Source organism: Syngnathus typhle, linkage group LG9, assembly GCF_033458585.1.
Source record: "Syngnathus typhle isolate RoL2023-S1 ecotype Sweden linkage group LG9, RoL_Styp_1.0, whole genome shotgun sequence".
NCBI lineage: Eukaryota > Metazoa > Chordata > Actinopteri > Syngnathiformes > Syngnathidae > Syngnathus > Syngnathus typhle.
Window position 1 is genome coordinate 1,405,001 of NC_083746.1, and position 13,876 is coordinate 1,418,876.

At 47.2% G+C, this 13,876-nt stretch overlaps 1 protein-coding gene across 5 annotated transcripts; it reads right to left on the reverse strand.

Annotated features, from left to right (window-relative positions):
• Positions 1-1,088: 1,088 nt before the first annotated feature.
• LOC133160129 (protein Fer3) lies at positions 1,089-11,806 on the reverse strand. Of its 5 annotated transcripts, none has more exons than XM_061287718.1 (5): positions 11,383-11,804; positions 5,072-5,142; positions 3,937-4,018; positions 2,018-2,751; positions 1,089-1,709 (listed from the first exon to the last, which is right to left on the reverse strand). In XM_061287718.1, the coding sequence occupies exons 4-5, from the start codon at positions 2,601-2,603 to the stop codon at positions 1,672-1,674; spliced, it is 624 nt and encodes a 207-aa protein (XP_061143702.1). In that variant the 5' UTR covers positions 2,604-2,751; positions 3,937-4,018; positions 5,072-5,142; positions 11,383-11,804; the 3' UTR covers positions 1,089-1,671. The 5 variants fall into 5 exon arrangements, with proteins under 5 accessions (XP_061143702.1, XP_061143706.1, XP_061143704.1 ...); XM_061287722.1 differs by lacking the exon at positions 11,383-11,804 and adding an exon at positions 5,934-6,069; XM_061287720.1 differs by lacking the exon at positions 11,383-11,804 and adding an exon at positions 5,255-5,921.
• Positions 11,807-13,876: the final 2,070 nt, after the last annotated feature.

The following is a 13,876-nucleotide window of genomic DNA, read 5'->3' on the forward strand; positions in this document are numbered from 1 at the left end:
ACCAGCACCTCGTGAGCAATCATTCCCCTTATAATGTCATTATATCCATTATGATGTACTACTTCCAGGATGTGAACTTTGGAACGGGGGGGGATGGCGCCGCACTTGTCCGCGGGGTCCGAGTGAATTTGTTGAGCAAATGACGGCGTGACTGTGCACTTGGGTGCTGTTGGCCGAGCCTCCTGCACAAATAAGCTCACCTAATTAGCGCTGCACTTGTGACCCGGGTGCCAAGGTTAGCATTACGGTTTCACAGCGCCATGTGGGCCGCGGCCAGGTGCAACACACACAGCCGGGCCGGGCTGGAGAGGAGCTGCACTCGTTTGGAGGAGGGCTAAGAGTGGGCAAACAGAGGCCGTGTTGATTCTACTGATTGGCCCACGTGGGGGTGAAGACAAAGAGGCGGGCTTTACACTCCACTGTCACTCACTCAATGTCACCTGTGTCACTAAAAAATATTAAGCCTGCCATGTTTATCTTGCGTCGTAGTGGGACTGATTCCGTTTGCAAGATTGATAGAAGAAAAAAAAAAGGTGTGCCATATGGATCAAGGGTAGAATCAGAAGGTTGCGCGGCCCCCCCACCGCTCGGGTCCTTGAAGGCGAGCCCCCGGGGCCGCATTTTAAAGACATTTTTGCGCTCGCTGAGGCTCAATGTGTGCTCTTGTGAAGACCTGGAATGAGAAAAGCAGGTGAGCGTTTTAACAAGGCTTTCGCAGCTCTCAAAACACCAACACATCGGGTCGCCGTGGCGACGAGAGCCGGCCCGCCGCTTCTGGGGAGCCTGCGTTGAAATGTGGATTTTCATACTTCATTTATGATACAACCGTTTCAAGCAAACACAAATGTGAGGAAGATGCTTTGTTTTGAGCCAAACTTTTGAGCAGACATTTTTCTCAGCCGACGTAAATCGTTCCAGCAGGGTGTGTTTACAAATGCAAGGCCCACACTTAGACATGATAAACACAAGTGCCTCGCACAAACGCGCCGAATGTTAATCAAGAAAGCGGGCCCATGTTAAAAAAAGAACGACTGACGTTGAAAGAATTGGACTGGTCGCGCTCTAAGAAAATGAATGTGGAGTTGAGATAAAGCAATCGACATTGCTTTGCGTCAGCTTTATTTCAAAAAGTTTCATATAAAAAGATGACAAAGTCACACAAGCTAACGTTCACATGAGCTCAAGTTGAACAGAAATGAGCAATAATTAAGAGTTCAATCAATCAATAAATAAACAGATCAATAAATAAACGATGCGAGAAACAAACAAAAGTGTCAGCAAGCTGCCGTAGTGGTGTCATCTGGGTCTCGCCGCCGCCGCCGCCGCCGTCTCATTTACATGATCAAGACTCTTTTCTCACACATGGAGACTCGACTCGTGGCAAGAAAACAAAAGAAAAACCCTAACGCTGGATGCCTGACAGTCGTTCAGTCTCATGCCAGTGTGGCCCACTCTGGCTGTGTGACAAGTGGCATCCATTTGGGCAAACAATGCCCACGCCCTTCCGTCCCTCCAAGGCCTCGCCGCAAAAGCCTCTCAATGACCAGTGGACAAGAAATTACAATATTAAAAGCCCGAGGTGCGTGCGTGCGACCCAGTGAGAAGTCCGCAGATGTCGAGGAGAGAGCAAGACTGAGATCTCCGCATTCGGGGGTGCCCCACGGCCCTCAACTAATCCCACTTTATCCAGGAGAGACGAGCTGTCAGATCTGGGGAGGGACAAAAGCGGGGAGTTTTCATACCTTTCAATGACTGTTTAACGAGATCTAGATGGAGGCACACTTACTACTCAATGGCCACAAAAAGACACTTGAGAGCACAATTTTATGAAGTAGGCTCAAAAAAAAAAAAAAAGATTATGTGAACTATGGAGTACTAAGAGCCAAAAAAAAGCTAACAAGTGAAAAAGAGTTTCCACCCAATTTGGGAGGAGCAGTAATCATAGAGACTAAAAGTAAAAAAAGAAATAAATCGAAATTAAAGAGAGGCTCGGCGGAATCGGACGGCTTTTGCTCACCGCTGGTGTTCCAAATGGCGTTGGTCTGATTCTTGTAGCCGTTCTTCATGCACTCGTCCACGTAGGACTTGGGGTCGCAGCCGGACATGAGGATCTCCCTGAGGAGGGCGATGTAGGCGATGGCCAGCCGCAGGGTGTCGATCTTGGACAGCCGCTTCTCGTACGGGAAGGTGGGCACGTGACAGCGGAGCTCCTCGAAGGCCGAGTTGATGCTCAGCATCCGCTTGCGCTCGCGGATGTTGGCGGCGTGCCTCTGCACCTTGTACGGCTGCTGGGACACCTGCAGCCGGTGCCGCTCGCCCGCTTCCGACGACCCGTCGGCGGAGAAGCCGTCCGCCTCCTCCTCCTCGTCCGCGGGTGACTGCCCGTCAAAGTCGGCCAAAGTGAGCTGGGCCTCCGGAAACACCGACTGGCAACCCAGCGACGACCAGGGCGACAGCTGCTCGCCGGCCGCCGCCGCCGCCGTGCTGCAGTCCAGCAGCAAAGTGTCCAGCTGCGTTTGGAACTGCAGGTTTTGCTCCATCTGACCCCAGAAGGCGAAATCCGGCAAACCATCTTGGTCCAAATCGAACAGAACGGCCTCCATCGCTCAATATTGGATTTTGGAGCAGGTGAGAGCGGAGGGAGGCCGCCGGGCTCGTGGAGTGACTGACGTTGTGCGTCAAAATTGCGCACGTTAAATACTTGCGGGGGGGCCTCCATCTTTCCTGAAAGGAGCCTCTTGAGAACTCTCACTAAAAAACAATTACAAAAGCATCGGTTGATCTCCAAATGACAAAAAGGGGGAAAACACATGTCCAATTATAGACCCCCACCCCAGGCGCCCCAGAGCGCCTCCTCCAAGTAGTCCCGCTAATATTGACAAAACACTCCCTATTTAGCGGAGTGGGGGACTTGCGCCGCTCATTAAGCGGCGCAGCAGGCCCGCGCTGCCTGGGCCTGTGTCTGAATGGGCCCGTTTGGATCTATTTAAGCTCAGCTTACTACTGTCAAAAACACACGGAAGCCCTTTCAAATCTCATTTCGTGACAAAGGTGCCGTCTTTGCATTCATCTGAAGTCATCATTCAAATAGCGCCAGAAATGAAAGAATGAAATGAGATTTGACTCCCGCGAAATGAGCTTTTGAAAAGAAAGAAACTTGCGCTAAGGTGGTCATGATTTGGGTTCCCTGATTTAATGTCAAATGAATCTAAATCAAAGATCAAAAGTTATTTTGTCTTTGTATAAAATCAGTTTGGGTCTACCTCGGGTCTACCTCATAAAGTAGCCTCAGAATTATTTTTTTTTTCTTTGTTCCACATGAGTTATTGCACTGACCATGATTGTTTCACGACAGATTTAAGATTAAATCGTAATCCACTCATGAGTGTTTGCAAACACGCGCTTCCCATTTCAATGCTCAGTTGTAGCAAATGTGTTTGCACTCGTTCAAAGGAAAGCAAGAAGCAAAGTGGCCGGCCTCGCCAGCTAATTCGAAAACAAAGACACATGCAGGTGAAGCTTTTGACCAAACAAGCGACAGCAGGCGTTTGTCATTTTAAATGATTTACATTAGTTCATTTTATTTTGAAATCGAATGCGGAAAATGTGTTATAGCTCATCCAAAAGAACCACGTGAATTTAATCAGTGGTTTGACGACGGGTCAATTTAGAAATTAAACAATAACGACATCAGCATTTCTTAAATTTTTTCCCCTCGCCGTGAAATGTATAGCCGATAACGCTTTCCGAATAAACACGCGCAAGTTTATTTTGTAGCAGTTCCCAACAATTAAGCCATGGTCATTTACAGCAAACATTCAAACGTCAATAGCATTACGCAGGAATGCAACGAGGTCAATTTGATTTAAATGTGCCGGTGGGAGGTTGTGTGTGCGTGTGTGTGTGTGTGTGTTGTCTGGCTTTTTGCTTGCTTACCTAGAAATTTGGCTTCCATTCAACAGACATTGTGCTCAGCCTACTGCTGTGCACGCCTTGGCCAGTTGGGGGCAGTATAATCCTGATGAACAATGAGCCAGAAAGTCACAGTACAACAAACAGTTCTTTACAGAGGAGAAAGAATATACACCATTAGCTATTGTTATATTATTTGTCTGCCTTCAAAACAAAAAGGCTATGTGCTAGTCTTTTTAGGGCGTTTTGCATGTTAGCATTATGAGGCAATTCTATGCAAATGCTCGGCGGGCCCCTCGAGCCGCCCCGTCAGCACCGTCTGGCTTCTCTCTGCCAAAGACAGCTCTCCCCCAGCTGACACTCCACCCATCAGGTCCTTCCTGTCAAAGCCAGCTTGGCCTCATTGTTCGTCCAACGAGCCGCCCGCTCGGGATGCTCGTGGTTGAGCAAGCTATTGGCATGCTCGCCAAAGATGTTAGAAAAACCATTGGATGAGAAGTACGGCAAAGTCAACAACAGCACGAAGGTCCAGAGTTGCGCTCAGCGACGCGCGTCGTGTTTGTTTGCGGGCGAGGACGATAAGCATCGTGCTTCCAAAGGCCTCCAATCTTTTCATCCGCGCTCGGCCATTAGAGCGTCACGCCGCATTGAAGCCACGGCTCAGAGCGCAGGTTAGCCTCGACTCTACGGCCGATCGGCATTCCCATGGGCCCGATTGTTAGCCTTACGCCGAGCGCGTACAAATATACGGCCGGCAAGAAGCGGCGCTGTTTTCATGGCCGCAGCGAGTCTGCTAAAGGCATCAAGAAGGTGAAGCGGGCCCAAAAGCAAACAGGTCCTCCAGGGGCCCGGAGCTGAATGTCCTGCAACTCCGCTTTGATAAAAACACATTTAAAAGTCGGGGAGCAGGTGGGAGGAAGATCATCCGACCGTGTCCCCTTCACTCCACGCTCGTATCAATCAAAGCAAATTGTAGAAAGCGGAGACGGTAGCACTGTCGACAACATCGTGACGTAGCCAGCGCCGCTCCGGCTTCAAAGCGGAACAAAATGCTCCCGATTTCATACGATGGAACTTTGGCAAACTTTTGAAAGTCAAGTTTGAATGCAATGGTAACTATGAAGGGAGGGGGGAGCACATCCATTGACACATTGTTTACCTCTTAGCTTGAGTCATCTTCATCCTGATGCGGCTCAACCTTGACGAGTTTGCCGTGAAGCCTGCGGGTATCTGAAAGCAGATGGAAATGTCCTCAGTGGAGAAGAAAAGAGAGCGTAGACGCACGAGCGGTGTCCAGCTGCTATCTTTGTCATGGTCTCATCTCTCTTTTTTGTTCTCTGACCTGCTTGTCGCCATTATCAAGGTGCTTCAGAGTTGAATAGGGAAGAAAAAAACAAACATCTTCAGCCTGTTCATCCTTTCCTTCTTTCATTTATCTATCTATCTATTTATTTATTTCGTGCGGACCCTGTCCAGCGTGGACCTTGCGACTGAAAAGGAACGCTTTCAATGAGGACCTTGGACGACCTGGCGCATTCACGCTGGATCTCTTTTCTTCTCATTGGCTGAATGTGTCTGTTGTGGTGACAGATGTTGACCCATCCAGTTTCCAAAACGTTTGCATGGGATCAAGAGAGAAAAAACGAAATAGAATAAGTTTATCGTCAATGATTCAGTCAAACGATTGATGACGTTGATTTATGGAGGTTGTTTCTAAACTAGGCCAAGGGGATGTTTCTTATTAGCCGACGATCAAGATCATCAGGAAATAAAAGGCTCGGGCGGGATTACAGAGCAATAATAAAAAAAGCCATCACAACGGAGGAAAGCAACAAGCGTGTTAGATTGGACCGTCACAGACTTCACCCAGCTGATAGGTCAAGTTCCGTTCCCATGACTACTCATAGGCTTCTTCGATCCAATCCAACCTTTGCCTCTCAGCAGCACGCAAACATCTCAACCTTCTTCTCTGTCTCATCCACGGCCAAACACTCAGCTGAAAGTCCATTTGTCACACAAACCTATTTGGTTATCAAGAATTTGGCCCGGATGGACCCGTCGCGCTCCCACACCCATTTGGACACAATGCTCGGCGGAACAGAACACGGTCACACGCACGCTCAGCGCGGAGCTCGCACCAAGCGCCTCGCCATCTGAGAGCAATTAAACGTCTGCTTTCCATGAGCGGCTGACAGTTGCAGTAAGGGGGGGGGGGGCACCCGAACCCCCGCCAATCGTGCCTCCGCCCACATGAAAACATTCGTGCGGAATAAGCCAAGAAAAAAATCGGAATTACACAACCAGCGATATTCAAATCCTCCCACACAATCGGACGACGGCACCAGGTGGGATTCGCACACTGGAACCTTTGTTGTATTGATCACCGGACACTACGTGCACTAAGGTGGATTCAAAATAGAATAAACATCAGCGAGCTAACGTTCATCAAGCGAGTGGTGTCGGCGTTGTCAAACCGCTTCAACTGCTGCCAGCTCGGAAAGCTTCGCAACGTTGCGTGTAAACAATAGCGAGCAAATCTCGGGCCGGGAAGACAAAGAACTGGGTTGGGAGGAAAGAAGGTCCAAAGAGAAACAGATTGTTCAACATAAACATCAATCAGTTGACAGGAGCAGAAACAGGAAATTAGATTCCCAGGAGCTTAGAGCTAAACATCCACGAGCGAAAAACGAGAATCAATGATTCATTGTGATTCAACATTGAGTCGAGGAAGGTGAAGGCGTGGGCGGCCTTTCCAAGGAGTAACGTCAAAGCAAACTGAGAAGGACAGCAATTCCAACGATAGGAAGAAATCAAAAGTTGTAGCAGGTCCAGGCTGACAAACGTTTGAGTCCATCCGCTTTGGTTAGCAAGATAAGCGGCTAAGGTTGCCCCGTGGCTTTTTGGGAAACAAGTTTCCTCCAATTCTCTTGGGCCTTCTTGTTGAATTCCTCCTGACTTGTGAAGCAAACCACATCTGTGTTTTACAATAGAAATGAGCTCATTGTTTTGGTCTACATCGCGTAGCAACGGTGATCAATGGAGTCGACGAACATCCCGCTGAGTCACCTGAATGACCGTGCCACCAATTTGATGAGTCGCCACATTCTCAAAGCAAAAGTCATATCTTTTTTTCTCCTAAACTTGAACACAATGGGAACATTTGTCCACAACAACAGTTTAGGTGCCTTGAACCGGTCCAGGGTGTACACCCGCTGCCCCCCAAGTCACTATAAGCCATTTTGAAAATGGATGGATGAGCGTATTCCTACTCAAACGATACTTTTGAGGGCCATCATGGTCCAAAAGAGTTGCTTGAGTGAAGATGGATTGGACAAACCCTTGACTTTCAAGAAGTCCATTTAGTAGCTTTAGCATGATATACAACCCCACGTTGCTTGGTGGAGGCAACGATGGCTCCCATGATTCCAAGTGGCAGCTCACGGGTAGGAGCAAGTCTGACCTTACGACCTGGACGAGGGCCAGGAAGCCAAGCCCGCCGAAGTCACAGAGTTTTGGTGGCAATGAAAAATAATTTCCTTGTGAAGATGAGCCCCCGGGGAGCTGGCCGGCCCGGCCCGGCCTGGCCAGCGGCAAAAAGGAATGAGACATGCTGGAGGAATTTGAGGGCGGGAAGACTGAGAACATCAGAGGGAAATGGCAAAGACAGACAGCCGTGTCGGGCGGATGCCTGGACTCCGGCCGGACCTGCTTATGCGATCCGTGATTGAAGCGCACGTAGAAAGAGCTCAAAGACTTATTTGAGATGGAGATAAGTCCATTTTTTGAAGAGAAAAGTTGGTCAAATACAGCAAACCTCAACTCACACTGATGGAATGGGATAGACGGACGAGGAATACAATTGATAGAGCTGAGCTATTAGCTAGCTAGCTAGCTAGCTAGCTAGATAAACAGGATGTTCCAGTAGTCTCCACAAACAAAACTGAATTCAAAGCAGTGGTGGCAAACCATGATTAAAGATACGCATGTGAATATTATATATATGGAAAAGGTAGCGTCATTTATTCCACTGTGATCTGAAAAGTCCGGAATATTACATAACATTATGAATTACACAACGCGTGAACTTTATGAACGGAACAAAAGAGCCTGTTCAACATCACTAACTGTTTCCAATCAAAGCACCCGTTCCAATTAGCAAAGTGAAAATATTTTTGCTCCAGCAGCAGGAAGAATTCAACTGGTCCGAGTGACCTTGGCTTCCATCTTCTAAACGGAGGCCCGGTTCTTCTGTTGTTAAGACAGCTTGGGTGGGAAATGAAAAGAGCATCATGGAAAATACTTCCCATCCTGACCATCCATCCGTCTCGTCAAGTTTATTATGAGGAAATGGTGATTGGTGTTTTCACAGAGCACAGCCATCGTCTTGAGGTCGAATCAGGCCTGGCAACGGCACGCGGGGAAGTTAGCGTTGCGCAAATCTGCCGCGGTGTTCGTATAGTCTGATGGGAGGCCAGGTTAGGAAGTACACACGCATGACATCATTCAACAAAATCCAAAGAATAAATTCACTTCGATTATGCCTCAGTCTATGGCGTTTAGCGTTGTCCGCTAGCATGAAGCTATCTAACGCCACAAAGCATTAGCCTAGCAAATCAAAGGAAAAGATCGTAAAACTAATAAGGCAGGTCATTCATATTTCGAAGCACTGCTAAACAGAAGCCATCTTTTATTTTCCCAGCATGGTGCTTTAAGGTCCAGACATCAAAGCGTACTTGAAAAGGTAGCGCTTTAGCTACTACTAATCCAGAATGGCGCAATGTGGTTCATATTATTTGATAAGCATCCCGTCTTGGCCAAAGTATTTCAATGACCGCGGCGGCGTTCAGGCTTCTCCTCGGTGACGACGCCCTACCGTCTCGACTTTATCACACAATAACACGGGCGGGCGGGCGTCGTGCGCGACGGCTAGGCCGGCCGGGCTTTCCTTTGGCTCACGACACTGGAATTCGTCTTCTTTCCCCCTCCTTCTTTCCGTTTATTTTTCACTGTCTGGAGATGTCAGCGCAAGCATGCGTTGTTGCCGTGCCGCAACTGGACCGGCGTGTACGGACGGCCGTGGAGAGCGACCCATTGTGTATTTTTGTAGGCCGCCTTGCATGCCAGCTGCCACGGATGACCTTAAGCGAAGTTTTCCTAAGGCCTCCGTGTGTTTCTCACTTGCTGGAAGTGCAGTCTGTGAGGTCCGCAGTGGCCTTCAAACAATCGGCCGATAAGTTCAGACGCAAAAAATATAAGCCGTGCAGGTGGGGTTGTCAAACGGCCGCCTCGGCCACCCAGGATCTGCTGCCAGAAGGTGGTAGACGGACCTCAAATGTGGAAAGAAAACAATTGACGATGGATGATCGCTTTTGCCCACATACGGAATTGTCACTTCGCAATTGAAATTATACTTCAATGACAACAGCAGGTTGATGGAATCCTCCGAGTTCAAAAAAGGCAATGCAACCTAAAAATGGGCTAATGCTAACTGCACTAAATGTATGTCGGCATTTCGACGGAAAAGCTGAATTCTTTTTTTTTTGTTTTCCCCAAAAGCCAGTATTTTTTTTTCCCAGTACAGTTATGGGTTAAATTCCACTTTTACTGATAAATCTTTTACAGCTGTTTTGTTTTATTGTTGCTACATTATTTTAGAAAACTTTTATGTGCTGTACATTTCAATTGAGATCATTTTTGAAGATGTGTGGGGTCTCTTGACATTTTTTTTTTTTTAAATCAGCTAATGTGATTTTAAAGCAGCAGTAAATTATTCCTACTAAACACTAGCTCATCTTTGTCGGGTTTTTTTTGCTATGGATCATCGGCATGTTTTAAGGCGCTGGTGAAATGTTTCATGCTTTGTTTGCCTTCCTAAAGCTCAAGCACAAAGGCTAAGTGTCACCCTTGGGGCTTTGCCGCTTGGCATTTATTTACAGACATGGGAGTTTGTTTTTGTGGATGACTTATGGACTTACTCAGTTGCTCTCTTCTTTTGTGGTTATCTGAAAGGCCCCACAGTCTGACTACATGCATGCGTGCATAGAGCGACTTCCTCTAAAGTGTCACACAGCAACTTCTTTGTTTCACTGCAGTAAACGCACGCATCGCTTTCCTCAACTTGCACCCAAAGTTACAATCGGAGACCTCGTGGCACCTTGGGCCAGCGCTAAAAGCTCCAACATCGGGTTACAAAAGGTCTGAAGAAGAATGATTACTTTGGAGCGACCGAAATTGCAACAGACCCGATTTTTGAGACGATTAATTGGATAATGTCTTTGTTGTTGATCCATTTTGTGCAGTACACAAAGGGAAAGGCAGGCCAAGCTAAGGTCGGCCATCTGACATGAAGCTAAATTCGAACACAAAGTGACAGGAGAATGATGGCGCCCACGCAGCTGCCTCGTGCCATCTCAACTTGCGGGAAGGAAGCAGGTGGAGGTGAACTACTTTTGGAAGCCGAGTGTAAATCAAGCGGCTCGTACTGCAGACTTCAAGACTTTCTTCTTTTATCCATTCCGTCTTGACTTTGGACTGCCTTTGTTTGATGCCGGAGCCGCCGCCGCCGCCACGTCCAGAAGGAATAGATTTGCGCCCCTTCTTTGATCCTCCTGTTATGATTCTTTTCTTTTCTGCACTCACATCCTACGCTCATCCATCCCCACAAGATGCTTTGAATTAGCCAATGACACGAAAAGAGGCCAGACTCGTCCGCTGGCCAACAGCGTGACCGAGGTGACGTGCAGGTGTGGAAAACGTCTTCACGCCAATTGATTTTCACGCAGGCGGCACGGCGAGGTCTGCCTGGCGGTTCCGTGGATCTGAGATTGGGCCTTCTCTGCTCACTTGGCCATTCATGGATCTTCCGACGTGTGTTCAAAGTTTCGCCAACAACAACTCGATGAAAAACAGCCGCTAACTGTTTTCAAGGCTTTAAATCAAAGACGTGGTAACACATTTAAAGGCAATCAAACGCCTCAAAGGATGTCTCGCAGTACCAAATCGCACTTGGGGACTAAGGACGTGTCCTAAAGTGACTGTTGACATGCGTGTTGATCGTAAATGCCGACTTGTTTGTGGCAGTGAATTGAAAAGAAGAAACCGCAGCTGGATGAGGGTTTTTTCGGAGCAATGATGAATTGGTCCTTCGGTGCGGTTGCGCTGCTCTGACGTGTCATCCTGTCTGTCACTGTTACGCGTTTGTTTGTCGAGCTATTGGAATGTTTCTCCATCTTTTCGCCTCTTCTTCTTTATAGTGTGCATGCTTCACGGCAGTGACGTGCGGTGAGGTTCTTGACTGTTTGTCCGACACCTAACCTTGTCACAAAAGAAGTTGGGGAAGGCTGCTCTAGAGTGGCTTATTCATGATTTAATTGGAACTATTTGAATTAAATTCCCATATCAGCAGTCTTCACACATAAAAACACTCAATTAAGCACATGGAATCAAAAACTTGTTTTCGATCGTACGTACCTCTCCGTTCCGAAGTCACCTGTGTCGAATTAAACCTTTTAACTCCGGAGTTGCTCTTCCTTTACTGATGACCTCCTGCTTCGACCGAAAATCCATAGTTGAAAATCGTTTGGATATGTCATCCTCCATTGTAAAACGAAATGTAAAAACGAAAAAGAAAACGAAATAAATGGATGGACGACTGCTCCTCAGCTGTTCACTGTAAATTTGAACTGGAGATCACTTATTCTACAGGTGGGCGCATGAAGCATCCGGGATCACTAGCGCCCCCTGCCATGAGGCTAGAGAACTGTTTTTCCGTTGCTTCCGTTGGGTCTCTTTTCAAAGCTGAACACGAATTATATACATCAGCTTAACTACGGAAATTAGTTAATAAAGTCACAGTGTCATAAAGACAGACAGCAGTTCAGTCTAACTACATAACATGTCAGCATAGGCAGCCGTGTGAGTTTGAGTTGACTTCTTAAAGATGATAATAATAATAATAATGATAATGATAATAATAATAATGATGATAATAATAATAATCACAATTTTACTCACCCGGCAAAACTGTCGATAAAAAAGAAAAAAGATAACCCCAACTTCATTCGTGTATGCACAAAAACACACACGCACACAATACATCCAGTCCCACGTGTGTGCATTCATCCCAAAAATGTGTTGTCCATTAGCACACGTCAAGTGGATGTGATAAATAAAACAGTATCAAGATCTGACATGTTTACGCGTGGCAGGCAAATAAACAACCAGGCCCATTTCCCGTGCGGTTCTTCCACACTCCAAAAGAAATACACGAAAGCAGTTAGCAGCAATCCGAAGCGTGACGCTTCATTCTCGTCGTGGTGGTGCACACAAACATGCTCTCCAAAAGCTCACCCTAAATCAGTGCTTCTCAAATAGTGGGGCGCGCCCCCCTTGGGGGGCGCGGTGCTATTCCTGGGGGGGCGCGTGTGACCCTGGGGAACAGGCTTTTTTTTTGGCAGTACTGGAATAAAGTGTAATTGTGCGTTTACTACAGCAGGGGGCAGTGGCGCTCTCATTGTTACTTCTGTCACGTTTGCGACAGTGCAACATTTTACGACTTACAAGACAAGTTAGGATAGTCACGGTGGGGAGGGGGGGCGCGAATAGTTTTCTTCTTGCTAGGGGGGGGCGAAACAGAAAATAATTGAGAAGCACTGCCCTAAATCGTTGACTACGTGTCTGTGGCGAACCACAGACTATAAATAATTGCCGAGTTCAAAGACCCATTTTTTTTTAGTAATTGATCATTTTATTGTATTCAGATTAAATATTCACACGTATGAACTATTTCTGTTGTGAATTTTGAATACCGTTTTTTTCCATGTATAATGCGCAAAATCTAACTAATTTATTGTCCTAAAATCTGGGGTTTTTTTTCCAGCATCAACATGCCATTTTTAGGGTGCGTATTATACATGGGGGCGCATTATACATGGAAAAAAACGGTAAGTACTATTCAAGGCCACTTGCACTGGGGCGATAGAAAAGCAAATAGAACCTGAACTATGAAGTCGTGGAAATGTAAAGCAAGGCGCTCGCGTGCTCCCCTTCTGACTTTGAGAAGCGTGCGGAGGAGGGTGGCTTTATTGAGGCCTTTTTAATACGATTGACAGCCAAAGTGGCATGTTTTGTCCTTTTTTGCTGTGTGACTCATCCCGACCCATCTGCTCAATATCATGCACAAATAAACAGCCTTGTTAAAAAACTTGCCTTATTGTTTGGGTCAGATTTTCTGGTGTGCAGTAAACCACTAAATTCCCTTTCATCTTCTCATATTTGAATGATTAGTTACGCCCCCGATGTTTCCCAGGAAACGTGGAGCAAGTAGCTAATCCAAAGCATATTTCTAGGGAAAAGTTGTCTGTGAATTTCTTGTTCAATGAAATAAGCATGAACAAGTTCATTTAAGTTGTTCGGGAGACATGCTTTTGAGATACCTGATGGTTCCAAACAATGAAATGGTCCACCACCTGTCCGTCCACCCGCAGCCGTTTGCAAACTGCTCCCCTTCCGTCCCCTCACTCGTTTGGGAGTGGCAGCAGCGGTGGGTGAGAAAATAAGAGAGAGAGAGAGAAGTGGCATCCCTTCCAGGCGGCCGGCCGATTAAAGACACGAGCTAAACTAATTGCTACCTGGCAGCAAGAACGCACAGCGGCGGATGATCGTCAACACTGATTTAGACATGCTGCTGGGTCCACTAAATGCATCTTCCTGGTGGCGGTCGACTGCAGATAGCGTCCTCTATCATTTCCTGCGCATGAGGTGGGCGACATCCTGGTTCCTGAGTGGGCGTCCTTTGCGCACATGCACGGAACAGAAGTGCCGAGGCATAAATTGACTGCATGAGACGCACTCCAAGTCAACGCAACCACAAACCTCCTCTGTGGAATGAAACAATTTCCTCCAACTTTGACACTCTCCATGCTATGACGCAATGGAGCCTACGTTAGGTTGTCCGAGATGGAAC